General features: G+C 40.5%; 1 protein-coding gene across 1 annotated transcript; it reads right to left on the bottom strand.

Moving 5' to 3' along the window:
- Positions 1 to 65: 65 nt before the first annotated feature.
- mep1a.2 (meprin A, alpha (PABA peptide hydrolase), tandem duplicate 2) lies at positions 66 to 27238 on the bottom strand. The gene is made up of 14 exons (XM_033647837.2): positions 27111 to 27238; positions 26975 to 26999; positions 26833 to 26886; positions 26698 to 26735; positions 25645 to 25720; positions 25429 to 25546; positions 25059 to 25234; positions 24180 to 24401; positions 23267 to 23413; positions 5817 to 6032; positions 5177 to 5623; positions 1939 to 2112; positions 1629 to 1833; positions 66 to 582 (listed from the first exon to the last, which is right to left on the bottom strand). The coding sequence occupies exons 1-14, from the start codon at positions 27171 to 27173 to the stop codon at positions 432 to 434; spliced, it is 2112 nt and encodes a 703-aa protein (XP_033503728.1). The 5' UTR covers positions 27174 to 27238; the 3' UTR covers positions 66 to 431.

Here is a 27238-nt window from a genome sequence, read left to right on the forward strand (position 1 = left end):
AACTTGTATATTATGTGTGTCTAACCAATGTATGTATCTACAGTGAATTGAAAAGTGTATTGAAATAAAGACAAGCTATATAACATCTTTATTGTTCATTTTTCTATGCCAGATTCAAGTGTTTCAATCCAAATCAGACAATTAATTTAACAATGATTAAAACTAATCACGTGAATATTTTTATCATATAAATTAAAGTCAAAACACCCTGCAAAATGTTAGCTTGGGAGAACAAAAAAAAGGTGACAGTTAAAGTGATTTCAAGACTCAGTCTAGAGTTTTGTTTTTTGTTTTTTTAAAGAATGCATCAGATAAAAGCCAAAAATGAGCCTATAATCTGATACTAATACTTCTCTTCCCAGTATTGGCATCATTTCACTGTGATTTCACTGCTGAGTTAATGAGGACACATTATTCCTCTTAAATATGTTTCACTGAGCCCTCTTGATGACAGTGAAGATGGCCAGTGTCAGAACTACAGTTCCTGCTGCACCACCAATCAGAGCTCCCAGAATGCCTCTGTCTATGTTCAGTTCTTCACACCTCTTACCAGTGTAGTAGGTGGTCTGGCTGGATGCACACCTGAAAATCATCAAACAGATTTTTTTTAATGAAAAGTAGTGTCCTGAATGCCTTGAAAGTGTCCACGCAAAAATATGCATGCTAAACTTTGGGTTGTTTTTGGTCATTCACCAATCTGAGGCCTGTGTCATCTGGCTAGCAAGAGTAACTTAGGTAGCGGCCAGACATTTATACATACAAAACCCCAGTATTTCATTGAGGTAAATGTGGAGTGTCATCATTGGAAAAGATAGTAAACTTACTCTTTTGAAGTTGTGTTTTTGTTGGGAATAAAACTGTTTGGTTGACTCTTGCCTTGGGAAATTTTAAAGGACTTGTTTGACATTTTTGGATATGTGCGTATTTGCTTTCTTTCCAAAGGTTGTTACAACTCTCATGTCTGTGCATTAAAAAGAGAAACTTTTCAACCGGCTCTCTGTCATCACAGTATGGGCAGTAGTGATGTACTATTTTAGCTTCCCTTCACTGGCTGCCTGTCTGGTTTAGAATTACTTTTAAAATTTTTGTCTTGACTTTTAAGGCCCTGCATGGTATGGCACTGAGCTACAAGGCTGAGCTTCTCAGTCATTACTCTCCATCCTGTAACCTGAGATCCTCTGATAAGAACCTGTTAGCTATTTCCCAATTGAAGCTGAAGACCAAGGGTGACAGGGCATTTGCTGTTAGGGCTCCAATCTTCTGGAATAGCTTACCCGAGGAACTTAGACTAGAAACTTATTAGTTTGTTTACACATACTATCCACATGACACAAAGCTGGTTAAAAGTCAGCAAAGTATCCCTTCAACACACAGACATAAGAGTGGTATAGATATTTACACATAATCTTTACGCACTTATGGGTGCAAGCCTTATGTAAGCACTTGCTCTAGCATTAGCCTATGGCTGCATCACTAACAGTAAATTTAAATTCATTTATTTTGGAATTGAGGATTGGCCAAAATATCTCCAGTCCTCTAAAAATTCCTAAATTCCCACAGTTAAAATATGTACACATTTTATAGTGCAAGTACACTTGTGCTGTATATCCACCCTTGCAAACACTCACCTGCATGAGGCTTTCCCTTCATTTTCAACACACACGCCGCCATTGAAACAAGGGTTGGGACGACAGGGGCTGACAGCACGTGCTTCTCTGTGTTTTGGAGCCTCAGGTCTCATCTCCACCTTGCTGAGTGACTTCTCTCCTGTGATGTCATTGCTTGGTGTGGCCGGTTTGATAGGTACCTCAGTTTTGATCAGGTGGGTCAAATCTAACAAAACAACAAGTTAACAAAAATGTTGTGTGGCAGACTATTTGTCTGATGAAGGAATGATCAAGTATACTTGGTAGAGGAGTCAAGTTGTGTGATTCTCACCACTGAAGTCAGCAGTAATGATGAGGTCATCATTCTTGAGGTAGTTCCTCGTGTGCAGGTGCTTGTGAGAAATGAATGTGCTCCACCCATAATCCTGACTGTGGTAACACTGGCAGCTGGCATCATACACTGCCCCTGAAGTGGCTGTTGGTCTGTTCCAGCGAGGATCAGTGTCTGAGGGGGTTAATAACAAAGAAGAAAACTAACATTATGTATTTGTGAATTCCACATTTTTGTGGTTACACAGGATGCCAGGGTGGGAGATGATGCAAAGAAAGACTGCTCAAAATTAACAAATTTGGTCCGAAAAAAGGGAAAAGGAGGCTGTCAAAAATGTTTTAATGAATACATTGCAGCCACCAGGATACAATCGAGGGCTTTCAGGGGTGAACCAGACAAATGTAGAACCATACATATGGCATCCGATAGGAGGGGAAGAGGAGGCAAAACCACAGACTGCATATAAAGATGAAGAAGTGGAGCTAAAATATCCAGGAAACGTTCGCTGCCATCTTGCTCTGGTGACGTCATTCAGAGCCAGAGTGTGCACAGTAGCAATCTCCGTGGTATCACTGATTGGCTCACACAGTTGTCATGCTGTAAAATCCCTGTTTTATAGCATTAAATGACTAATTTAAACCAAACTAACTACAAAAATAAACACCTGACCACACATCAGCGTGGTAAGAACTACCATAAATGACAGAAACCATTTTTGGGAAAAATTTATTTAATGTGTATTTTTATTTTTTAGTTTGTTTAATGCCCCACATAAGTGGGACTTTAACTTCTGCATTGAATCAACGCCGTACCTCAGTGGAAACGAAGCTTTCATTTATTTCACAGATAAAAAACAGTAAATTGTGAAGACGATAAAGCGCTCACAATATAGCATTTGAAGTCTTGTGTGTGAATTATCCTGGCTTCAAATGACTACAGGAAATCTCCCCTAGTTGCTAGGCTAATTTATACAATGTAATAATGTTAGCATGTTGTATTTGTTTGGAAGACATGTCTAGCATAACAGAGTTGTTTTGTCGGTGAACCTTGTGAGTTGTAATGGGGCCGTATTTTGGAATATTACTTTTGTTAAATATTGCTGTTGTCCCTGGCTTCATGAGTAGAGGAAAACTCAGCTAGCCACGAAGCAAAATTATACAATCTAAAATACCATAGGCCTGTGCTCATCACATTAGTGTGTCACATTTGTGGGGAAAATGTGTGAAAGAGTTCATCCGATGAACTCAGTTAAGTGTGCCAGGCGACTCAACTACAAAAGCCAGTGGACTAAAGACATCCTTTGTGTCTAATAGTAGAGCAGTAGGCCCAATGTAGCCCTGTGTGTGTGTGCTGGGCCCTTACCAAACACATGATGGAGGAGAGGGTGACTCCAGAAGAGCCTTTGTATTTTGTTGTTTTCCTGTTAAATGTGTTATTTAAAATTTTCACTGCGCTCCTAAATTTCTTTCTGTGTTCCTCATTTTTTTCACTAGGAGCACATGTGCTCCTAGTGAAAAAGGTTAGCGTAGAGCCCTGTCATCGTAGCCTGTAGCTCTAACTGCCTCTCTGGGCACCGCGTTCACGTGTGTGCAAGACTGTGAGACATGGGCACTGCATTCATGTGTGTGTGCTTGCTTTCACTGGTCTCGCGCTGGCTGGTTGGTGCAGCCTGGACCTAAATGATTTTGTTGCCATTTGCGGAGCCTGGGCTGCCTACAGAGACCAGACTTTTTCACAGCATATTCAGAGGACGTGTAGCTAGCGGATCGTGAGGAGATGCTTGCTGTATGTGAAATAAAACTTGACTTGTGACTTGCTTGACCTGAGCAATGACTCAACTTGACTTGCTTGACTTATAGCACAGACTTGACTTGACTTGCTTGATTCTCACCACAACTGACTTGGGACTTGCTTGAGACTTGAAGGTAAAGACTTGAGACTTGCTTGTGACTTGCACATATGTGACTTTCCCCTATGTCTGCTGCAGAGTGACACAGACACACCATCGCATAGGCTCTGTATTGAGCTGATGCACAAGTATAAGCTGTCATGTTGTCCATCTTTATATACAGTTTATGGGCCGTTCCACCAAAAGTGCTAAGAAAACTGGGGATTAAAATCCAAAACCTGACTTGAATGAACCAAAGAAATCAGTCAAGGCTAAAGCGGTTCCATAAAGTTCAATTCAAGTTAACGCAATCAGACTACTTCAACACAGGTCCAAATGGTTAAAATAATTGTTGAAACATTGGATTGATCAAATCAATACACCATGACAAACAGCAGCGCTAAAGAGAGACTGTCAGTGTTTACCGCAAGTGAGCAGCGCTTACCTTTAGAAACATGTGATTTTAAACATATTATAACCGAAAAAAGTGCATAGGTAGCAACTAAGCTAAAATGTAGCCTATTAAAATATTTTGATACAATCTAAGTAAATCTGACATTCAAACAGTAAGAACAGAAAACCTATGGGTTATTCAAATATTATACACAAGAGTACCTAGATATTAGAAGGCTGCAAATCTATAAGTTTACTTGTGCAATAGGCTATATAAATGTATTAACCAAGGATGTTATTTTCTCTGAAATTTGCTTTCAATAGCCCAAGCCCGACATCGATTAACCAGTAACTTACCAGTTAATTTTTAAGGAAATTATGTGAAATACAAGCAGGCTTTCATTTTAGTCCAGTGCTCCATAGACTCGGTGAGCTCTGCACTAGCCCCCACCGGGATAACGTGGGAGCCAGCAAGCGGTGCTGCTCGTTCACCAATAATCGCTGAAGAGTACAACATTAACCTATAGACTGACATGCGTAACATGACATGCGTTTATTTACGTTGGTTTTCTCTAAACTTTACTACCTAATAGTAGTTAATATAATTGTATAAACATAAACAACAAAAATAAAATAATGAGGCAGCACACCATAAAGTTGTTGGTAAAAATCATTGTTTTCCAGTTGAGTCAGTGTTACAGGAACTCTGGTTGAGCAACAACTCCAGCTTAGCCTGACCATGTTAGTTTACCTACGAAAGTTTACTTGGCAACCGAGCTTGAACAATGTTAAATTTGCTTTATGGAACCGAATTGATTGAAAATGAATCAGACTAACTTAAATAAGCCTGGCTTATTCAGTAAACTCTCTGTATGGTTATATTCTGCTTGCTGTAATTTAGCTAAACCAACCCTTTGATCTGACTCTTTTGCCCAAATATTAGTAATCTGGGCCTACCTGTGGTGAAGCTTCTTGTAGAAGACATCCTCAGTTTTACATCAGGGTCCTGGTCCATGGCAACAATGGTCGCCTGCCTGTTTTTGGCTGGCCACTGCATCACTGCATCATTTTCCCCACTGCAGAGGTGCAAGGTCATGCCAACATAGTCTGAGTACGGACTTGATCTTCCATTTGGGTAAACACTGATACCAATTGAGTAGCCCTCCGAGTTGTAGAAGCATTTGCTTGTAATTGGATTGCCAACAGGAGTGGTGGCGAGAATGCTGGTAAAGTTGTGGATTTGCCAGACAGCACTGGGACAAATGGTCTCAGTAAGAATGATGTCATCAACTAAGATGGCACCCGAGGAGTTGGATGATCCTCTGATGCCTTGGAAGAAATAGCGGAACTTCTCTGTCACCTTGAGAGTCACATGGGCTATTTTCCAGGCAGCATCTCCATTACCTGAATGACAAAAAGCAGGTGATTCATTGTAAATGTATTGAGCATTATTTAGTCATAAAAAAAGTATACTATAACCTACTCAATGTTAAAGAATGATTTTTTTTCATATTTGTCTTACAATTCAATGAACTCCACATGGACAGAAAGTTTTATTCATTTAAGATTTTGATGTGCCAGTCACAAAATAAAATACCTGTAATAGTGTGGATCTTCTTGACACTGCGTACAGTCCCTGTCCCATCATCTGTCCTGATCCATATCACCAATTTGTCACCAGCTGCTCCAGTCATCTTGTAGAAGAACTGCAGGCACTGCTCATCTCTCTGGGGGTAGAGGATACGTGACTCCAGCAAGGCACTGCTCCCAGCTGTGCCCGAAGATGTGTCAAACTTCATGAAGTAGCCCGAATCTAGAAGAGGAAGCAGCCATGTTATATTAACTGAATTATAATGATGACTGGTATTACAGCACAACAGTAGGCCTTTTCATATCTTGTTACAACAGCATTTACCCAAAGTAAGAAGCATTTTAATAGTGCTGTAAGAAATGAAATTTAATGAGATTTTAGCCAGTATTGAACAAGATAGTCATGTACTGTCTGTCAGTCTCTAAGATTTTGACTAAGGCAGGTTAAAAAACACTAGACAGATTGGCATCGCGGCTAAATGCTATCATAAAAGTAGAGTTATTTGGGTTGAGCCGAATAACCAGGGGTCGCATTCACAAAGCTTCCTAGTACTAGGGGTTGCTCCTAATGACAAAATTCTAAGACGATTCTTAGAATTTTGAAATTTTCTTTCTTCTTCTTTCTTCTAAATTTCCCCTTGAAGTTAAGACCAAGACCTTGTTTTGATAAATGCTATTCACAGCGCATCTTAGACCTTAAAATAACCCCTAAGGTGAAGAACTGTTAGGGGTAGGGCAGAGGACTTTTAAGAGGCTTAAGATTTCCTTAAGGAGAGAAGAAAGTGACAAAGAGGTCAGAGAAATATTTTCCAAATACTGGATGACAGTGAGTAAATGAGATGCAACAAACAAGATTGTGTAGGAATACTGTGTAGTTGATAGGGATACGTACACATTTCCCACCTAAAACTATAATGCTGGACATAAAGTGATCAATACCAAGATATTTGGAAAAATGCAACAGTGCCGCAGTGATTACTTCAATCTGTCTCAACCTTCCATCAGCTGAGTGATCACACAAACAATGAGAACACTTTCACAGTCAGCAGTACATTTAATTTCCACTTGGTGTCCAAACCTTGCAGGCTCACGAAAGGGTGTGTCTGTGACAACCAACTCCATCTGTTAAAAGCAAGCATCACACCTAGCAACAGGATCAACCACATGCCTTCACTGAGATAAAAGTTTCTGTCCCTCCTTGCTTAACGTTGCTCTGAGAACTTTCCTAAATCACTCCTAAGCTAGGACTCCTTACCAAAGATTTTAAGACTAAGTTAGGAGCTTTCTGAGAGTGTTCTCAGAATGTTTGTGAATACAGCCCCAAAAGAAAAAAATGTCTGGTGTGGATAACATACTTTTTAAAAGCATGAGTATTATCCTCGCTTAACATGATTTGACATGCTCCTTCATCTATGTCCCACTTTGAGTTCCTAGACCAACATTGCAATTAACCAAGTTAAAGTTGAACCAAGTTGAAGTTAATACAATTAAACAATATCCTCAGTAACATTAAACAAGAATCTTATAAGATACAGCGGAGTTAGCAAATTAGCTTGCTAACTAGATTGGCTTAAAAGTAAAATAGACCAGAACATTAGCATATTGGATAGATTTGGTTACGTTTATCCAGGACCATCATTATTAGGGAGCTCACTTAGGGACCTCGGCCAAAGGACAAAAATGGGCTCTGACGCCACCTAGACACACTAAAATGACCGCTGCGGCCCATAGGAATGTAGTAGAGAGATCAAACCAAAACTGACTTGTTCGTCTCATCAAGACCTACAAATCATACACTGACATTCCTAAATCCAACAGGAAGTGAGTTATTTGCCCTTTCAAAGTAAGATTTAGCCTCAAAAATGCTCTTTTTAAAAAAATATCTCCTCCTACACCGTTTATCGCATCGGCTTCAAACTCGCACACATGCCAGGCCAACTCCTGCTGAACAGATCTTCTGAATAACTTTGTCATTACTTGAACGCTTTGGATTTTAGGGGCTCTTAAAGGTGACATTAAACAAAACCTCAAGCTGTCCCATAGAAAATGAATGGAGAAAGGGAGCAAACATTGGCCTTTTTGGAGTCCATACAGCTTCTCCATACTTTGTGCTACAGACTCCATTTAAACGTTGAAATGTTGCCACAGGTCTCATATATTCACTCATGTTTTCATCTTTCATCATATCTTTTACCATTTTTAATCTGTGCCTCTGAAAGTACCACAAGCAAATGTGGAGAAATTGTCAGCTGTAAACTAGAGTGGAGAGGGCTCTAAAATAGTCTAAAACTTTTGTCTTTAACTGGGTGCCAAGGTCACAATTTTCGTTGTACATACACAATTTATACCAAAAAACGTAGGAACATTTGTCCTGGTCGTACTGGTGTCACCATCAGTCACTCACACTTAGACATTTGGGTCAGTGAGTTCCCAAGCGAAGAGAGCGCCGATTTTTTCCTCATTCACTCCTGTATAAACTGAGAGGAGAAATTTCTAGAAAACAGCTGAGTGGCAACACATCTTTAACTTGCGACCAAGGTCACATTTTTGACTCCACAAACATAAAAAGTAATATCTGCGTTCGGGACGAGTGTATCTCTCTGCTGGTAGGGGGTCCGGTTTGGGGACCTCAGAATTGCATCTCTGCTTTTCGCAGATGATGTGGTGCTGTTGGCTCCATCACACCGTGACCTCCAACATGAAATGGGGCGTTTTGCAGCCGAGTGTGAAGCAGTTGGGAGGGTCAGCACTTCCAAGTGTGAGGCTATGGTTCTCTGTCGGAAACCGGTGGATTGCCCTCTCTGGTTTGGGGGAGAGTTATTGCCTCAAGTGAGAGAGTTCAAGTATCTTGGGGTCTTGTTCACGAGTGAGGATAGAATGGAGCGTGAGATGGATTGGCGGGTCGGTGCAGCTTCTGCAGCGATGCGGGCACTGCACCTGTCCGTCGTGGTAAAGAGGGAGGTGAGCCGGAAAGCAAAGCTTTCGATTTACTGGTCCATCTACGTCCCAACCCTCACCTATGGTCATGAACTCTGGGTAGTGACTGAAAGAATGAGATCGCGGATGCAAGTGGTGGAAATGAGTTTCCTCCGTGGGGTGGCTGGGCTCAGCCTTAGAGATAGGGTGAGGAGCTTGGACATCCAGAGGGAGCTTGGAGTAGAGTCGCTGCTCATCTGCGTCGAAAGGGGTCAGTTGAGGTGGTTCGGGCATCTGACTAGGATGCCTCCTGGGCAGACCCAGAACACGCTGGAGGGATTACATATCTCGTCTGGCCTGGGAACACCTTGGGGTCCCCCAGGAAGAGCTGGAAAGCATTCCTGGGGAGAGGGATGTCTGAGGTGCTTTGCTCGGCCTGCTGCCCACACAACCTGTCCCCGGATAAGCGGATGAAAATGTATGGATGGATGGATGGATGGATGGATGGATGGACATCAACATAGCAGTGATGCCCTGGATCAACATCAGCGATTCTATTTAGGATCAACATTTTAATTTAATTTACCTTTATTTGGTATTGAGGGACAATGTACATTAATAAACATTTAAAAATCAAATGTAAATGCACCCAATTATAGCCAAAGGGCTAATTACCGTTGGCAGAAGGAACATAGCTAAGTGACCTGGTAATAAAAGCAAAAAAAAAAAAAAAGCAAGCAAGGGCCCAAAATTCCTGGTGGCGCCCCTGTGGTCCTGGAACAACATAAGCAACTCTATCCAGGACCATCATCGACATGTTTATCCAGGATCATGTAGGGTGATCAAGCCTGTTTATTCTGGATTCACACCAATGGACTTTCACTCAGCTTCCTGACATCAAAGACGAATCGGTGACCAACCACTGGGTCACTTCTGAGACAGACTCAGTCACATGGTCTGAAAGGTGTTTCAAACAAAACTTTATTATTTAACATGTTGGTGTTACCCAGGAAGAAGATCCAAGTGAGATGTCACTCAACACCAGGTCCCCTAGGGTGCAGACGTCTGTGTGTACTGTATGCTGATGTGATACCACCCCCTTTTTCCTGCAGTTGTCTTTTAAGAGGAAAGACAGAAACGTGGATTCCAGGAACCAACATGTTGAATTGTAATTTTATGCTTCACCCTTCTCTCTATTTTATTTCAGTGCATATACATACACATGTACATATATCTATGATGTTATAACATGATCACCATGTATAACATTTCAGTCTGAATTAGTAGTGTCTGTTGACCACTCTTTTATAAGTTGGTAATATCCTGTTGCAGACAATGTGTGTTTGGTACCATTCAATAGCAGACAGTGCCACATTGATAAATATGGAAGTATTAGAAATGTTCCAAGCTTCATTAACCATCTAGGAAGCAATTAAAGTAAATTAAACTTTAAACTAAGCAAACGTGCAGGAGGGGAGGAGTGAAATGTCCCGCCAGTGACATTGAACTGCTCCTACTGGACATCAACCTGAGAAGACAGCTTGCAAGGCCAATCACAGCGCAGAGGCAGGAGCCTGCCTGCCAGTCTCAACCCCTTGAAACAACTATAAGATCAGTGAGGTTAAAGAAAAGTGAGAGAGAGAAAGGAACAAAGATCTGGAAGAAGAACTTTTGAGAAGCCGGCGGGCCATGCTGGGCCCCATCCTAGCATGGTCCCGCCAGACAATTTGATTGCATCCCGAGCAGAACCAACAGAAAGAACTTCATGCCACAAAGTCTGCCTAACTCCTGTGTCCTGGACCAACAAGGTCAGGACTGAAGAAAGGCAGACTCCTGCATGCCCACACTGGGTGTGTGAAGATGACCGACATGGAGGGCAAAAGCTCACCCGAGCCAAGGTTGCCATTTGGGCTCAGGAATGCCCATAAGCGAACAAAGGCTCCAGGAGTTCGACTGAGAAAAGAAGGACAACACCAAGGAGCAACACTGCCTTTTCCTGTTCCCCCTCCAGAGCATCTTCTTTCTAGTCTGCTACAACTCAGGTGAAACAACATCATTTTCCTTTGCTGGGGTTTGATGCGTAGTTTAAGTATGGTAGGGAACATTATATAAAACTAGGATTTCCCCTAAGTTTTCAGATGTTTCCCTTTTTGCTTCCCATGCCTCTCAGCTGTTGAATGGTGCTTTTCACAGGTCCATGTCAAAGTTTCCTCTGATAATTATCTCACCATTGCTCATTGCTTCATCTGGTTCACTCTGGCCATTCGTTCATTCATTCATTATGCATCGCTGTATTCATTTCATTCCACTCATAGTTGCATTTACTCATTGTCTTGTTTGTTGTTAGTTGTATTGTGTCTTGGTCTTCTGTGTCAGTAGTTAGAATAAATGTTTGCCTATGAAGTCGTCGTTTTGGTTTTTTGTAAGATTACATTCAGTCACTTTACGGGTGCAAAGATCCTGGCTATTTGAGCTCTATTTGAATTGACATCTGATAATTAATAATTTCCCCAAAGTGCGTTAAACATTTTTTTGTCTGATCAACAAGAGGTGTGGTTTTATTAGTCTGACTATGAAATTATATCGCTGGATGAATAATTAAAGTGGTTATGTTTAATCATTCTTATTAACGTCACTTTCTGCTAATATTGAGCTAATCAAACCCTACAGTATTCATGGTGAAAAACATAGGCACCTGAATAAACTGTTTATAATCAAATTAAAATTTACTTATATGTAATGATGGAGAATTTCAGCGAGCATTTATTTAATAAATGATGTCAGAAATTTGAAGTGGGCGTGGTTAATGCGGAAAAGCATGTGTGACATATGCGGCAGTGGGAGGGGCCTATGAGGACTTTCCAGGAGTTCTGCACTTGAGTTTCTCATGAAGTATAAAATGTCCTGGCCAGAAAGAACTTTGTTCTTGCTCTTGCCACCTCAAGAAAAATAACACATTTTTCTGTTCTTGTGGAGTATGTACAGAGCTTGATCCAGGAGCATGTCATACTTGGCAAAATCACGTCCTGCACATAACCTTATACAATGATTCATATGATATCCTTTAAATATGTAGATATGTCTGAATGCTCTGTGCCATCTCAGGCTGCGGAATTTCATATTTTATGACTGTTTTCCTTAATTTTGATAGTAGTCAAGTAGACATATGTAATAGATGGCACATTTAGGAGCAGTACTTTAGTCCCTGCCTTCAATGAGATTATTTTCAGATGTGGATTTTTTTTCCAATTTTATATTTTTCATTCAGATTATCAAGTGCAGTCTAATTTTGCATGATGATCACATGTCTATTAAGAAAAAAAATTATAAGAGAAATATTGAAAGAATGGTCTGTTCCAAAATATAATATAGTTTAAATTATAATGTTAACAGTTAAAAGTCCATTTTAATGGTCACAATTTTTATGAAATTAATGACAACAGGATTGACGTTAAGGTAACAGGGCTGACGAGAGTAATGGATGACAGGACTCACATTCTCCTGCCTATACTGCACAGCCATACAAACCAATCATCACATATCAAAGTGAAAAGCCTCATTTTCACATTGAAGGAGGTAACACATTTCATCAGAGGCAATGAGGTAAAAAAACTTGCATAGTTAATTTTTGTCAATTAAGAGACTGAGAATGGCCATGCAAACTTCATCACATATTAAATGCGCAAGGCTTCATTTTCACTGTGAAGATAGGTAACATTTCAGCACATCCAATAACATATTTCACAGTCAAGACTATATCATTTTACTGAATAAGATCTGCTCATTTGTCTCTCTGAATCTCCATGGCTGGCAGTGACTGGTAGGGGGGCAGGGATAAAATGAACTATATCATCATACAGATACCAGAGTGTATCCTCTTGCACAGGCCAAAAATATCTGTTCTCCCCTATGCTGTGCATGCATTTGATCTGGGCATCACAATCCCTGGGCAGAGGTCACTGTCGTATCTGACCACACACTACCTTCCAATAACCTCTGGCGTGGGTCAGTGAACTTTACTGAGTTGAACTGAAGTTTGGTCACAGGGAAAACTGAAGACCTGGGAGTCATGGCATTCACAATTAAGCCTTGTAGTTGCACTCATGCATCTGACATCAGGGCACATCAGGTTACCTCTTGCCAGTGTGACACCCTGATGGAGGTGCATTGCTGAGGAAATCAGTGCAATGTTCTGAGGCTTTTCAATGCCTTCTCAATATCCTCCTCCTCCACATAGAACAGCTTGATGGATGTTTCTCTTCTGGCCAGGATTTTGAACAGAGACCTTGCATCAGGTATGTGAAGGCCTTTGCTGAAAAGGTCATCTACTTGTCTCTAAGGTGCTCCTCCAACTCCATCAGGGGTGCCCTCTAATTGGTTCACCTCAAAGAAATTCCATGCCCTTTGTGTGAAACCTCTGTGCTAAAGAGGTAGAGGTTACCATGCTGCCGGTGCTGCATGCAGGGACTGTCACTTAGAAAATGCAGCACCCTCAACACTGGGTAGTCCTGTATGATGTGGTACAGCACAGATCTGAGATGTTCCCATATTGCAGCAAGGCCATTTTGTTTGGATGAGGACACTGTGATGAAACAGAGAGGGGTGTAGGCTTGTACCGGTTTGAACATTTTCCAACCAGTTTGATTTAAGGCCAAATATCTAACCGAACTGATATATATAATTATTTACTTCCACTAGGTGGCAGTAATGCTGTATTAACCGCCAATACACACGTTACTGTAAGGCAGTTATAAGAACCAATCTTGCTGCCTTCTGGCTTCAGGTATGCCGTTGGCAGTCAGATATGCTTGAATTGACTAAAAAAAAAGGGAGGGATCCCATGAGAATTGTATAAAAATGAACTTATTTATTCTAGAAGAAATGCGAAAATATTCTAATACAACAGCCCCAATTGACTATATAAAAAATAAACCAAAAAACCGCTTCAAGCCTCTAAGACAACCTATTTAAGGACAAATCAAATGCAGTCAAAAAACTGTGTAGTGCCACTCTATCTGAGCCAACCTGAGTCCCAAATTACCTGACAAGATAAAGGTGTGGAAAGGAAACAAGAGGAACATGGGAAAAGAAGGCATGAAGTCAGGCAGGTCACCATAACCAATTATTCTAATATTAATAATAGTTAATATTAATTAACACAAAGAATAAACCTTTAATGGGGCAAAAAAGATACACTTCTCACAAAGAAGAAAGAAGCAGAAGGACACCAAGACATTAGGGCAAACTGGATAAACCAGTAATAATAGTAGTAATAGTACAGTATAGTATATACTGTATAGTACAGTAGTAATCCAGTAATTAGGGCAACAAACTGAATGACTGCTGACTCCCTCGCACTTTTCCCTGCCCCCAATGAAATTTGATCTCTCACAGCAGCAGCAGACAGCTGAGCGGAGCTGCGGAGCCCCTCTGCAGCCTCTGAGACAAACTAAACAAAACACTTGTAGGCTCCTCCACTTCATTTATAAACAAATATAAACCTTATTAAGTTGTCATAATGCATGTTACAATGCAAGATAAGTTGAATATAGTCCCTTGACATGCCGCATAAAAATTAAAAATGAAAAGTGACTGGTGGAAACTAGGAAAAGGCCAGTTTGAACAGATGGGTTTTTAACAGTGATTTTATCTGTAGGGAGTCTGCATTTCTGATGTTGAGTGGGAGGGAGTTCCACAGGGTTGGGGCAGTGGTGGCGAAGGCTCGGTCCCCCAAGGTTCGGTGCTTGGTTCTAGTGATGAGGGTCAGGAGGTTGGAGTCAGTAGAGCGAAGTTGGTGGGTGGGGGAATGGCGGTGGAGGAGGTCAGTGAGATAAGAGGGGGCAAGGTTATTGAGGGCTTTGTAGGTGATGAGGAGGAGTTTGTACCAGATGCGGTATTGGACAGGGAGCCAATGAAGCTGTTTGAGTACAGGGGTGATGTGGTCTCTGGAGGGGGCGCGGTTGAGTAACCAGGCAGCAGAGTTCTGTATGTGTTGTGATTTTTGAAGGCTGGTAGAGGGAAGACCATAGAGAATGCTATTACAGTAGTCGAGTTTGGAGGTTATAAAGGCATGGATGAGTATTTCTGCAGTGGAGTGGGTGAGGGAGGTGCGGAGACGGGCAATGTTGCGGAGATGGAAGAATGATGTCCTGGTGATGTTGCTGATATGGGGTTTGAAGGAGAGAGTGGGGACGATTATGATACTGAGGTTCCGTACAGAGGGGGAGGAAGTGATATTGTGACCGTCTATGTGGAGGGAGAAGTCCTGAGGAGAGGGTAGGAAAGCTTTGGGTCCAGTAATGATGAGTTCTGTTTTATTGCTGTTTAGTTTCAGGAAGTTGTTGTCCATCCAGGATTTGATGTCAGTCAGGCAGTTTGTGATACTGGAAAGAATGTCTGGAGTGATGGATCTGGTGGAGATGTATAGCTGGGTGACGTCGGCATAACATGTAGAGGATGAAGAGGAGGGGGCCAAGCGCAGAGCCTTGAGGTACACCTAGGGTGACTGGGGTGATATGGGACTTGCAGTTGCTGATGGATACGTAGAGCTGACAATCGGAAAGGTAGGAGGTGAACCAGGTGAGTGCCGAGCCAGTGATACCAAGAGATGACTGTAGACGGTTGATTAGGATGGAATGATCAGTGGTATCGAAAGCGGCGCTGAGGCCGAGGAGGAGGAGGATAGTGAGGGAACCAGAGTCTGAGGCAAGGACAAACCTGGAGTGGGCATTGTTAAGTTCAGTTTTGTACAGTATGACATGGTCTTTGAGGGCTTGGGCGTGGACAGTGAGACCGGTTTTCTTGTGGAGACGTTCTAGTTATCATTGCTTTTTGAGATTATGTAGTTCTGGGGTGAACCAGAGGAATGAGTGAAAGAGGCAGTTATTGTCTTGAGAGGGGTGAGCTTGTTGAGGCAGGTGGAGAGAGTCTGATTGTAGAAGTCAATAGGGTCAGAAGGGTTTGGATTTGTGGGGACGGAGGAGCTAGTGATGGAGCTAGATATGGAGGATGAGAGGGAGGTGGGACAGAGAGATTTGAGGTTACGGAAGGTTAGGTTTGTTTGAGGTTAGGGACAGGGACGTCGACAATCATAGTGACAGCCAGGTGGTCACAGATTGTGAGGTCGGTTAGGGAGAGATCTTGAATGGTGAGGGAGGGGTTTAAGCAAACCAGGTCCAGAGTGTGGCCATGGCTGTGGGTGGGAGAATTCACATGCGGGGTGAGGTTGAAGCAGTTTAAAATTTAACGCAGGCTTTGAGAGGCTTTTGTTTTGAAGTCCATGAGGCGGAAGTTTGCAGTGGCAGGATGTTAACTTCCTCCTGTGACGAGTGCTCGGATGACGTGTAATTTTTGGCACAGCGCGGAAGAGCGTGAGGTGCAGTCAGACCAGAGTGAGGGAATACTGTTTTCATCTGTGAAGTTGTGGAAAAACCTGCGTCAAGACTCTCTGTGGATGTAGGGGTGACGTCAAACAAGGCAGAACGGTCAAAGCATTGTGGTGATGCGCCGCGACAGGCAGTGACCAGAATAGGGTACTCTACAGAACTTAGACAGCACCAGGAACCACCAGAAGCAAGTAGAGAAAAACCAGAGGTGGAAAAAGTACTAAAAAATTTAACTCAAGGAAAAGTACCTTTACTCTGATGAAATTCTATTTAAGTACAAGTAAAGCTACCCATCTAAAAATCTACTCAAGTAAAAAGTTGTTCATTTAAAATGTACTTAGAGTAGAAGTTGCTTAGTTACTTCCAACAACTTGATGGGGGTCACTCCTATGCAGTGCAAAAATGGTCCAGGGGTCATAAATCCAATCCAAAAACTGGTTATTTTACTATGATGAACCATAGAATTCAATTAAATTTAGGGCTGCACAATATCATAAGAGCATTATCATCGCAATGTGTTCTTGTGCAATAGTCACATTGTGAGACTCGCAGTGTAAGTTCATCATATCAGTATAATATTAGTCAAAGGCCATATGCCATACTTATTTTGTTGGTTAATACTTTAGGTTGTGAAGTTCTCAATTTCCATGACAGTTTGATTGTAAATGTATATTTCATGCAAATACAGCCTTTCCAAATCCCAAATGATGACTTCTTTCCAAATAGTGCTATTCAAGTTATTGCAATACATGTCACAGTATACAAAATCGTCGTTGCATTGTCAGTTTTGTCTAATATTGCGCAGCCCTCATTCATTTTGAATCACCAGCACAACTGTTAGACTTTTGCAACTTTTTGAGCAATGTTGTTGGGCAATATTCTCAGGGATGAAAACAGGTGTATGGTCAAAAAAGAGAGAGCTTGTCGAAGCAAAATTCTGAATATTAAAATAGTCTACACTAACACTAATTTGGAAGAATGCTGTGTATTCCAAAACAGAACAAATCCATTGAGCAACAGTGTTTCCCCTATATGCAACTAGCAGCAGTGGTGCTCCACTGCTGAAATATGACTGCTCCTGCTGATTTATTTTTCTTTTTTTGTCTTAGTTCTTTAGAAACTACCATCTATTATTATTTGGCGCTACGGATGCTTCATATCCACGTCAATTCATACACTTGTGTGTAAAGCATATAAGAGGAGAGGAGAGGGCTCCATCTTATCTCTTCCTAAACTAAAGTTATATTATTTTGTTTGACAGACGCTTCATATAATAACATAACGATATGCTATCTATTGTGTTATACGGTGAAACATTTCACCTTAAAACGTGATGACATATTGTTTACACAACGACATGTCATTTCTGTCTCTACATGGTCGCACCTTTACAATCCTCCCCTGCTCTCGCGCGCACACACACACACACACACACACACACACACACACACACACACACATCGACACATGCGCGCGCACACACACACACACACACAGCTGAGCACACAAGAACGCAGCTCGGGCCGCATTTTTCCGACCGACAATTATAAACGGCACTGTGCACGTGGGTTTTTTTTTTTCGTTTCTTCGTTCATTTCAACTGCTGCGTCAGCTTGTGCTTCTGATGAAGCACTCCCACCCTCCTCCATCTCTCTCTCCAGTAACTCGCCGGCACCGGCCGCTTGTTCTGGGTCAATTCCACGCGAGATTTCCAAGATTCACCCTTTTGGTTTCCATTTAGCCAAAAACTTTTTTGTTTTTTTTACTCAGTCACGGATGTGATCTCCAATGTAGCAAAGTACAATACTTTAGTCAAAATATACTTAAGTAAAAGTAAAATTACAGATTTCAAAAACTACTGAAAAAAATTACCAATTACACAAAAAAAACTACTCAATTACAGTAACGTGAGTAAATGTAATTAGTTACTTCCCACCTCTGGGAAAAACTAGCAAAACCATAGTTTCCAGCAGCTTTTTAGTCAGAGGGAGAAGCAGCAGCCAAAAGGGCCAGCGTCCTCTCCCAAACCGGGAGTCACTTGCACTATGCACTTCTGACTTGATGACTGGCTTTAATGTTTAAAACATGCCTCTTAATTCTGTCAGCTGTTGACTGAACAGCTCGATTAGGTCTTCCATCTGTTTTTTCCCTTTTGAATGACAGTGTTGCCACTCTCTGACTACTATGAGTAGAAAACCATGGCTGTGGGGTTGTAAGGTACAGTAACTGGACAGCTGTTCTGCCTACACCTTTCACACTGACCATACATGCACTCCTTTTTCCTGGAGTTGCACACAATCTCTTCTACTAATTCCTCAATGTTGCAGCATATTAGCAGCTTCAGGTGGTAGAGCTTGTTTGCACCAAAAATTTCCCATGAGCATTTTCTTGCTGTGTCCATGAGAAATCGTTTTTTCTTTTTAAGTTTGCTCTTTGTCTTTTCCTACTTCCTATCTGTGGTCAGGCAGCTCACATCATCCCGCTCAAAGAAACAGCCTCACTCAGTTTTTATTTGTGTCAGCTGTCCTACTGTGTTCTTTTTTGTGTGAATGTATAGGGGTCTCTATCAGAAGTTTCCACCCTTTTTTTCACCCCTCCTTTATTAGATTACCCTACCTTAAGCAAAAAGAAAAAACACATAATTTTTGGGTAACACTTTTTATTAAGGTACTGTAATAAGCGTTAATTAATGCTTAATAAGCACCAATTAACCAGTTAATGAGCATTTATAAGACAGAATAAGATGTTTATTACCATTAATAAGACTATAGAAGTGTCAATTATAGCACACTTAACATAGTTATTATTGCATATAGGAGCATTATAAGCACTTAATAGAAACTTGATAACAGTTTATAAAGCTATCCTAAATATTAATTAATAAGATGTCTGTTTACATTAATTATGATTTATAAGGGTTAATTATAGAACAATAACCACATTTCTTACGGGTTTATAAAACACTATAAGACCCTATCAGATTAAATTAATAAGGTGTTATTAATAGTTAATAATGATCCTTTGCAGCTACCGGATCTAAAGTGGGAACAGTGTGTATAAAGCTTAATAAATTATTAATATGCTCTAAGGACTCAAAACTAACAGTTTCTCAACGTCCCGGGGACTACAAAAATTGCTACTGGGACACAAAGATGATGTGTCTGGGACAATTCCGGCACAGCAAAAAAAAACAAAACAAAAAAAAACATCATTACGTATGGGTATCTGAACGTCGCTTGAATAATTTCAATAAAAACTTATGAACAACAAAAATACAGTGGCTTTTGCTGCACCTGATCTGGCTCCACACGCGCACGCGTGCACACAAGGAACTCAACTCACTGCATGATGGTCACGCTGGGTGCCACTTGCCAGCTATGCTTGCCACTCCTCATCAGAGCACAGAACCTAGCAATGCTGAGATGGTTGAAACAACTGATGCAAACTCCTCCAGTGCCGCTCCAGTTGGAGTAGGATGTGACACTTGGCATCGGGACTCTGAAGATGATGTTTTATCTGTTTCTGCCCCTGTGGTAAGTTAGTGTGTTAAAGTAGGCTAGGCTAATGTTAGCTTGTTGATTTTTAGCTAGTTCTAGTTCTTTGCGATAGCTAACACTAGCAACTCAGCTAATCATGTACATGATGGAGTTCTAAATTTTGATGTTAATGATAATGACGGTAACATTACAGTTAATCAGAAGAGGTGTACTCGGTTCATTCAGTCAGTAATAATTAGGCTACCAACTTTAGCTAGAGAGATGAAGGTCATGGTTGAACTAGCAGCCAGTCGTGTTTCTAAATTTCCTACAGGTAAGCTGAGTATAATGAACACCCAGATAACAGTAGTATGTGTTAGCAGAACCTTAGTGGGTAACTGACACTCAGAGACAGTGACTTTGACTGCGATTAAGAGAGAGAGAGAGAGTGAGTGTGTGTGTGTGTGTGTAGTTGATGTAGGAGGTGTGAGACGTTAGTGTGCCGGGTGTGGTGTGTGACGTCAGACAGATGCGCTCCAGGAAGAAAGTGAGGCATGTGCTCGGTTGTTTACATCAAGCAGCCACAGTGAAGAAGCCTACACAGTTCTGCATGCTGTTTTTGAGTTATTTCCCTCTATGTAAAAGTCAGACACTGATGAGAGAGGCTGTGCATCTATGGGGTGCCATTTGTAAAGTGTCTCACGCTGAAAATAACATCAACATTTTGCCACATTTAGCTTCAAACAATGTTTAAAAGTGTTGTGAATTTTTTAAGGTCACCTTTTACCACATTTACAACAACAACTCAACAACTCAAAGTACACATCACATAAAATTTCTCCAAACATGTTTCTTGTTATTTTAGGTAGTTATTATCACGCTAATGTATGTTCAAGTGTTCATTTCCCCCGATAAGTTGGTTTTAATTCGTTATTTGATTCTATAAACACAGTCTGACCATCTCGAGCTTTTATTTTGGTACTTCCGGTGACCGGCAGTACCAAAGTGTGAAATATTTAGTTTCACCCAGAATATTTAGATTTAACATTTAGATTTAGATCTAGATTTAATATTTAGATTTAACATTTACATTTAGATTTAGATTTAATATTTAGATTTAACATTTAACATTTAGGTGCCACATTTAATATTTAGATTTAACTATTTAATATATTTCTAAGTTAACAAATATTGCTGTAAATGTGGTAAAAGGTGACGTTAAAAAATTCACAACACTTTTTTAAACATTGTTTGAAGCTAAATGTGGCAAAATGTTGATGTTGTTTTCAGTGTGAGACACTAACGGCACCCCATAGTGCATCATCCCTGCAGCGCTGAAAATAAAGTGCCGTTCTTTAACGCAGACGAAGTCCCATTGTTTATGTGTTGTTGCCACAACGAGCTAACACAAGCTAAAAGAGCTAATGGTCTTTGGAGGTCCCTTTACTACAGTTCGGGGGTCTGCCAGCTTGGCGTTGGTAACACTTATTTATCTTATTTACACAACGGCATGTCATTTCTGTCCCTACACGGTGCGTGTCTAAAATCCTCCTCTGCTCTCTGTGTTGCGCACGGCGGAGTTTGGCCCTGATGCGTGCACACACACAGACACAGGTGAGCACACAGACACAGTCACAGGTGAGCACACAAAAGCGCTGAAGAACTCGTTCCCTTTCTTGAGAACGAGTTCTTCAGCGCTTGCTGCCATGTTGTTTGTGTATCAACCACGCGGGGGGAGGGGTGAGCCCACTCTGAACTACGGGAGCCCAGCGTGGAGCGGCAGTGGCGGGTTTTAAATAGAAACTCGATTTTCATTAAAACAAATCGGCCTAAACTACAAATTCGAATTAATCGATAAAATCAATTTATCGCCCAGCCCTACTAGGCTGTGGATTAAAAACAAGGGAAGTTATGTTAAATGTGTTTATGGGTTTAATTCTGAGCCTGCTCTTTCAGAGGGATGTGCTGACATTGCAGATGGTGTCAGATGGACTGCAGAAGACGACCCCGCCTCTTGTAGCCATGCAGGTAAACGAAGTAAACTCCCTAGAGCAATCGTGTCAGTGGAAGTTTTTTTAGTTCTTCTGTATTTCAGACAGTCCCAGGTCGGCATCTGAAGCAGTTCCTGGATGAAGTGGGACCTTTTCCCGGAAACACCTTCTCTGGTGTAAAACTCAACAGGAAACAAGTGGATGATGATGACTTCCACAAAGTGAAAGATAAACTAATCAATGGCTTATGTGACAACCTCACCACGCGGTTTGGCAACCTTGATGAGGGTGTCTTGAAGGCTGCTGCCACCATGTTTGACCTAAGCAACTGACCTGAAGACATCACTGACCTGGCCACCTGTGGCCTGGCCAATGTTGAGACTTTTGTTACTCACTTTCAGAAAACTGATGGGTTACAGGGAGCTTTGTGGAACACTGTATTCACGAACAGTCAATCTAAGTAACAAAACTTTTGAAAAAGCCAAATGAACTCAGATCGGTCATTTTTTTTAGAACTCAACTAGTAGGGTTTCAAATCCTTTTTTCCTATTTTTGACAATGGTGGTTGCATTAAAAATCAATATGAAAAGGAAATATGTCCTTATGTTGTGTTTTCACCACCATTGGTAGGCTGAATTCTCATCACAAGTGAATAAAGCAGCTAACTCTGATTCAATCTGCTCAGATTTTTAAGTTCAAATAACTCATGTTTGTCTTAGTATGCCATTTTGAGGAAATGAGATTCCCATGATCCTTTGCTAAAGAAAATAATAACATTGAAAAGAAGGCATCAGAATTCTTTAATGTTGAAATAATGATTGATATCTGGATGTTGCAATAGGTGCATAATTAATAGAATTATTAACCTCAATGAGTGCATAATAAAGAGTTTATGAATGTCAACAAGACACTGTTCCCACTTTAGATCCAGTAGCTGCAAAGACGCATTATGAGCTGTTAATAAGTGCATATTAATAGTTTCTTAACCTTTATATGACACTGTTCCCATTTTAGATCTGATAGCTGCAAAGACGCATTATGAGATGTTAATAAGTGCATATTAATAGTTTATTAACCTTTATACGACACTGTTCCCACTTTAGATGTGGTAGCTGCAAAGCATCATTATTTACTATTAATAAGTGCATAATTAAGCATTTATTAACTGTAATATGGCATTTATATTAACTTCTTATAGTCTCATTAATGTTAATAAACACCTTATTAATTTCATCTTATAGGGTCTTATAGTGTCTTATAAACCAGTAATAAATGTGGTTATTATTCTATAATTAACCCTTATAAATTATAATTAATGTAAATAGACATCTTATTAATATTTAGTATAGGTTTATAGACTGTTACCTGTTAAGACTGTTAAGTTCTTATAATGCTCCTATAAGCAATAATAACTCAGTCAGTTATGCTGTAATAAACACTTAGTCTAGTCTTATTAGTGTTAATAAGCATCTTATACCGTCTTGTAAGTATTCATTAACTGTTAATCTGTGCTTATTACAGTACCTTAATATAAAGTGTTACCAATTTTTGCTTATACCCACATAGTCAAACAGCCTCCACGTGGAGCTGGATTGCATGACACTTCTTTGTCAAAATTCTTGAATTACAAGATGTTTTCTTTACAGTTTGATAAACTTTTGCACATGATCTAGAAAATGAGTTCAGTACCTCTGCAGCGCCCTGCCAGAGTGTGATCTGTATCTGCCGGACTGCTCAGCGTCTGAACCCAGTCTGCGTTGTCCTCCTCATTCTGGATCATTCCACAGATGTTGATCAGCTCAAAGGAGCACTGGTCCAACAGAGTGTGTGTGTTGGCTGGAACAAGACAATTATTAACAGTTATCCACCTACATTACAAAACTTACAGCACTACAGAGAGGGCAGAGAGGCGCACATGCTTGGTTTTAATTGGGGATATGGACAATCTACAAAGTATTAGTGGGATGTTTACGTAAAATTCTCTCTAGTGGGTCTCTAAAAGTTGCATTTATTGAGTTCAGTTGCCCCTATGGGGCAGCAGAACAAGCTGCATAATAAACAAAAAGTTTTGGAAAGTAAAGGGGGACCACAGATTTTGGTGATAATTCTATTGGTGCAGATTAAAGGGGAGAACATGAATGTATTTTAGGCCTAGTGTGACAATAAATCCATAATTTACATTGAACAAAAAATTTAACACTTTTGTTTTTGATCCCATTTTCAGTTAAAAAAGCCAAGACTTTTTTTTCATGCACACAAAAGACTTATTTCTCTCAAATGTGTTGAAATCTCTTAGTGAGCACATCTTCTTTTCCAAGATAACCCATCCAGCTGACAGGTGTTAAGATGCTGATTAAACAGCATCATTACCACACAGGTGTGGCTTGATGGTCACACACACTTGCAACCAAAATTTGAGAAAACCAAGTCTTGTTTGCATAAAAAAAAGTATTTGATCTTTAAGTTAAACCTATGAAAAATGAAAGCAAAAACAAAAGTGTTGCATGTTGCGGGTTCCTAACCTCTTTCCCTGCTAGGATATATGGTGAGAACCATTTGCCTTTCTCTAACCCTTAGACAGGTGAAAGGAAACAACACTCACCACAGTCGTACATGCGATTGAGTCTGGCAATGTCTACAGCACTAAAGTCCAGCCGTTGGCCAATGACTTCATTAAAGTATGGTATGGTGGTGGTGATTGTGGGTATGCTGTCATTCTTGTTGAAGGACAGCGGCCTGTAGTGCATGATAGACTCATAATCATACGGCGTGTTCAGATCAGTGATGAAGTCATCCTCATACTTCTTGAAATTATGCTCCATCCCTGTGAGGAGAAAGTAACGTAATGTTACACTATGTCAACTCCCTCTAACAGTGCTACCACATAACATACACTGATACACTACAACATTAAAACCACTGACAGGTGAAGTGAATAACATTAACCATCTCGTTACAATGAAATATTCTGCTGGCAAACCTTTGGTCCTGGCATTCATGTGGATGCCGCTTTGCATGGACCACCAATCCATCCATAGCCATTGGGGGTGGGGGGGGGGGTTACTTGACTACATGCCAGGACATTGTATTGTAATGAGATAGTCAATGTTACTCACTTCACCTGTCAGTAGTTTTAATGTTGTGGCTGATCAGTGTATGTACAGTAGTTTCAGCTGTAATCCTCACCACTAGACATCACCAAATCACCCTAAATCCTTAAAGCACAGTGAAAAGTAGATTGGAATGTCTACATTTTCATGACAACAAGGTTGCTCCCACTCTATGTGATTGAAACTTCATGGGGAAATAATCTTTGTCAACAATTAGTTGTTCAATTAAGTGAATATGAAATGTGTTTAATGCATATCTGAACTGTGAAATGTTGTTATCATTTTAAATACTCCTAAAATGTTACAGAGTCTGGCCAGTGACTTGTTAAAGTGTTCCTAGGTGAGTGGATTAAACAAAAAATGTGACCCACCTTCTTCAATCTGGTCCCACCGGATTTTTACATAGTCGTCTCTATCTGAGCGAGACTGCTCGTGGTAAAACCCCAGAGCATGGAGGAGCTCATGCTGCACAATGGACTTAGTGTCACACCTGGCCCCAATGGACACATTCTGGCCTTTTTTATCATCTCCAACATATGACCAGCATCTGAAGTGATGAAATGGAAAATTTAAATGATAGCACAATCTAAGGTGCTGTTGGTGAACTCCAAATAGAATTTTACTGCATCAGCATTCCCTTATCTTTGATTCTGTATGCCTTTGGTGGCGTGACAGTGTGGCCTATAAAGTTGTGTAACAGCCAACATCATTCCTGAGTCAGTGCAGAATGCGGCAGCTCACCCAGACTCCTTGATGAAGGAGATGAAGCTGCTCTCTCCCTCATAGGGCTTGAAGTCCACACAGGATCTCAGACGGTACTCCTCAAAAGCCTGCAGAATCACACCTTTAGCGTTCAGTTCTAGAATGAAAGAAAATAATTTTCAAATCAGTACATGTATATTTACCCACTCATCCAATACATGTTGGTGAAAATGTACGTCATTGTGCACAGTGTACCTAAAGAATCCGTTAAGATATAGGGGATGGGAAACTTCCATCTTCTTGTTTGGTCAAGGATTGCATTCCGACTGGCCTGCAAGACACAATAAAAGCATTGAGAGCATTCAGTGGTCCTGTGTGTAAGATTTAGAGGGATTTAGTAGTGACTAGTAGTGAATTGCAGATTACAACCAGCTGAAACTTCTCCTGGTTAAAATTTTCTCAGTGTTCATAGTTCAGGAGGTTTTTACTGGGAGCCAAATTATCCACAGAGGTTTCATATCTTGGAGCAGGCTGTTCTCATAATCTGTTTGTACGTTTTCCTACAAAAACTAATGCACCCAAATTCATGCATATCCCATGTAATCATAAGCCAATAATTAATGTATAACCCACGTATTTTCGAAGGCGACGATCATGTGACCAATGAGCTGTTGGACACATGTTCGTAACCATGTGAATTCATTTTAAGACACGTACTAGACACGTCCTCCTCAGTGCCCAGCCATGTTATTGACTATATTGACTGTGTGTGTGTGTGTGTGTGTGTGTGTGTGTGTGTGTGTTTATATGTGGGGGTGGGAGGGGCGGGTTTTCAATATGTATGTATTATTTTTGTTTGTTTTTTATTCTGTGAAGCACTTTGTGTTGCATTTTTAATGTATGAAAAGTGCTATACAAATAAATAAAGTTTGAGTTTAAGTCCTGTTTCTTTTACTAAAACTAACCACAGTAACTTTACTTGCCTAAACCTTACATCTGAAACTTTACGTTAATTATGTAACTTTACGTTGAGGAAATGTTTTTACCAGGAGCTGAATTATCCAGAGGTCTCCTAGAACCAATGTTTAGTTTGTCCGTTCTGGGCTACTCTGTAGACAAGGACCCCCTCCCTATGTAGTCATTCTAAGGTAACGAAAATGCAACCATTATTTTCAGCTAGTTATACACTGAAGAAAACACTTAATATATTATATTCCATTTCTGCTAATATATCCCCCTCACTTCTACATACTGGACCTTTAAGTTCATGACAAACATGATCCCTACCCAGACACTCTGTGTACTTACATCACCAGCAATGTCTCCCTCAAACAGGTGTTTTAACCCTGAAAATGTGAGAAATACATTTTTGTTACATCCAAATATCAGACAACAAAGCATATGAAGCATGTACTGACAGGAGACAGGTCTTAAAAAGAATACCTCTGTTGATCTCAAGTATGTCATCTCTAAGTTCACCAGCATCTGCATCATCACCTGGAATATATATTCACGGTTACAACTAGAAAGCAAAATACAAGCTAGGTTTATGTGCACATGATGAATAAAGTTAATACGAACCAACCGGTAAGTGTTGGAACAGCTTGCACCTAGCACAGAAAAAGAGATGTCTAAATTTAAACCCCTCTATAAAGACTTTTTTTATTCAGTTTCTGTTTCATAACACAGCTCTATTTCAAATACTTCAAAAAATTCCCTACCTTTAAAACTACAAAGACTCCAATCAGTGCAGCAAATTTCCTCAAACTGTCTCCAGAGGCCATGTTGTTATCCAGACACAAACTGATTCCAGTGTAAACTTGCCCATAAAGACAGCAGCCGAGGGGAA

Source organism: Epinephelus lanceolatus, chromosome 13 (assembly GCF_041903045.1).
Source record: "Epinephelus lanceolatus isolate andai-2023 chromosome 13, ASM4190304v1, whole genome shotgun sequence".
Classification (NCBI taxonomy): Eukaryota; Metazoa; Chordata; class Actinopteri; order Perciformes; family Serranidae; genus Epinephelus; species Epinephelus lanceolatus.

Bases quoted from the DNA above. Each gene is read 5' to 3' on its own strand.
- mep1a.2 (XM_033647837.2), bottom strand. From the start codon at position 27,173: ATGGCCTCTGGAGACAGTTTGAGGAAATTTGCTGCACTGATTGGAGTC. The intron at 25,547-25,644 runs GTACACTGTGCA...CTTTCATTCTAG, and splicing joins TATCTTAACGGATTCTTTAG to AACTGAACGCTAAAGGTGTG. The intron at 6,033-23,266 runs GTACTGAACTCA...TTCCTCTTCTAG, and splicing joins TCTGGCAGGGCGCTGCAGAG to ATTCGGGCTACTTCATGAAG.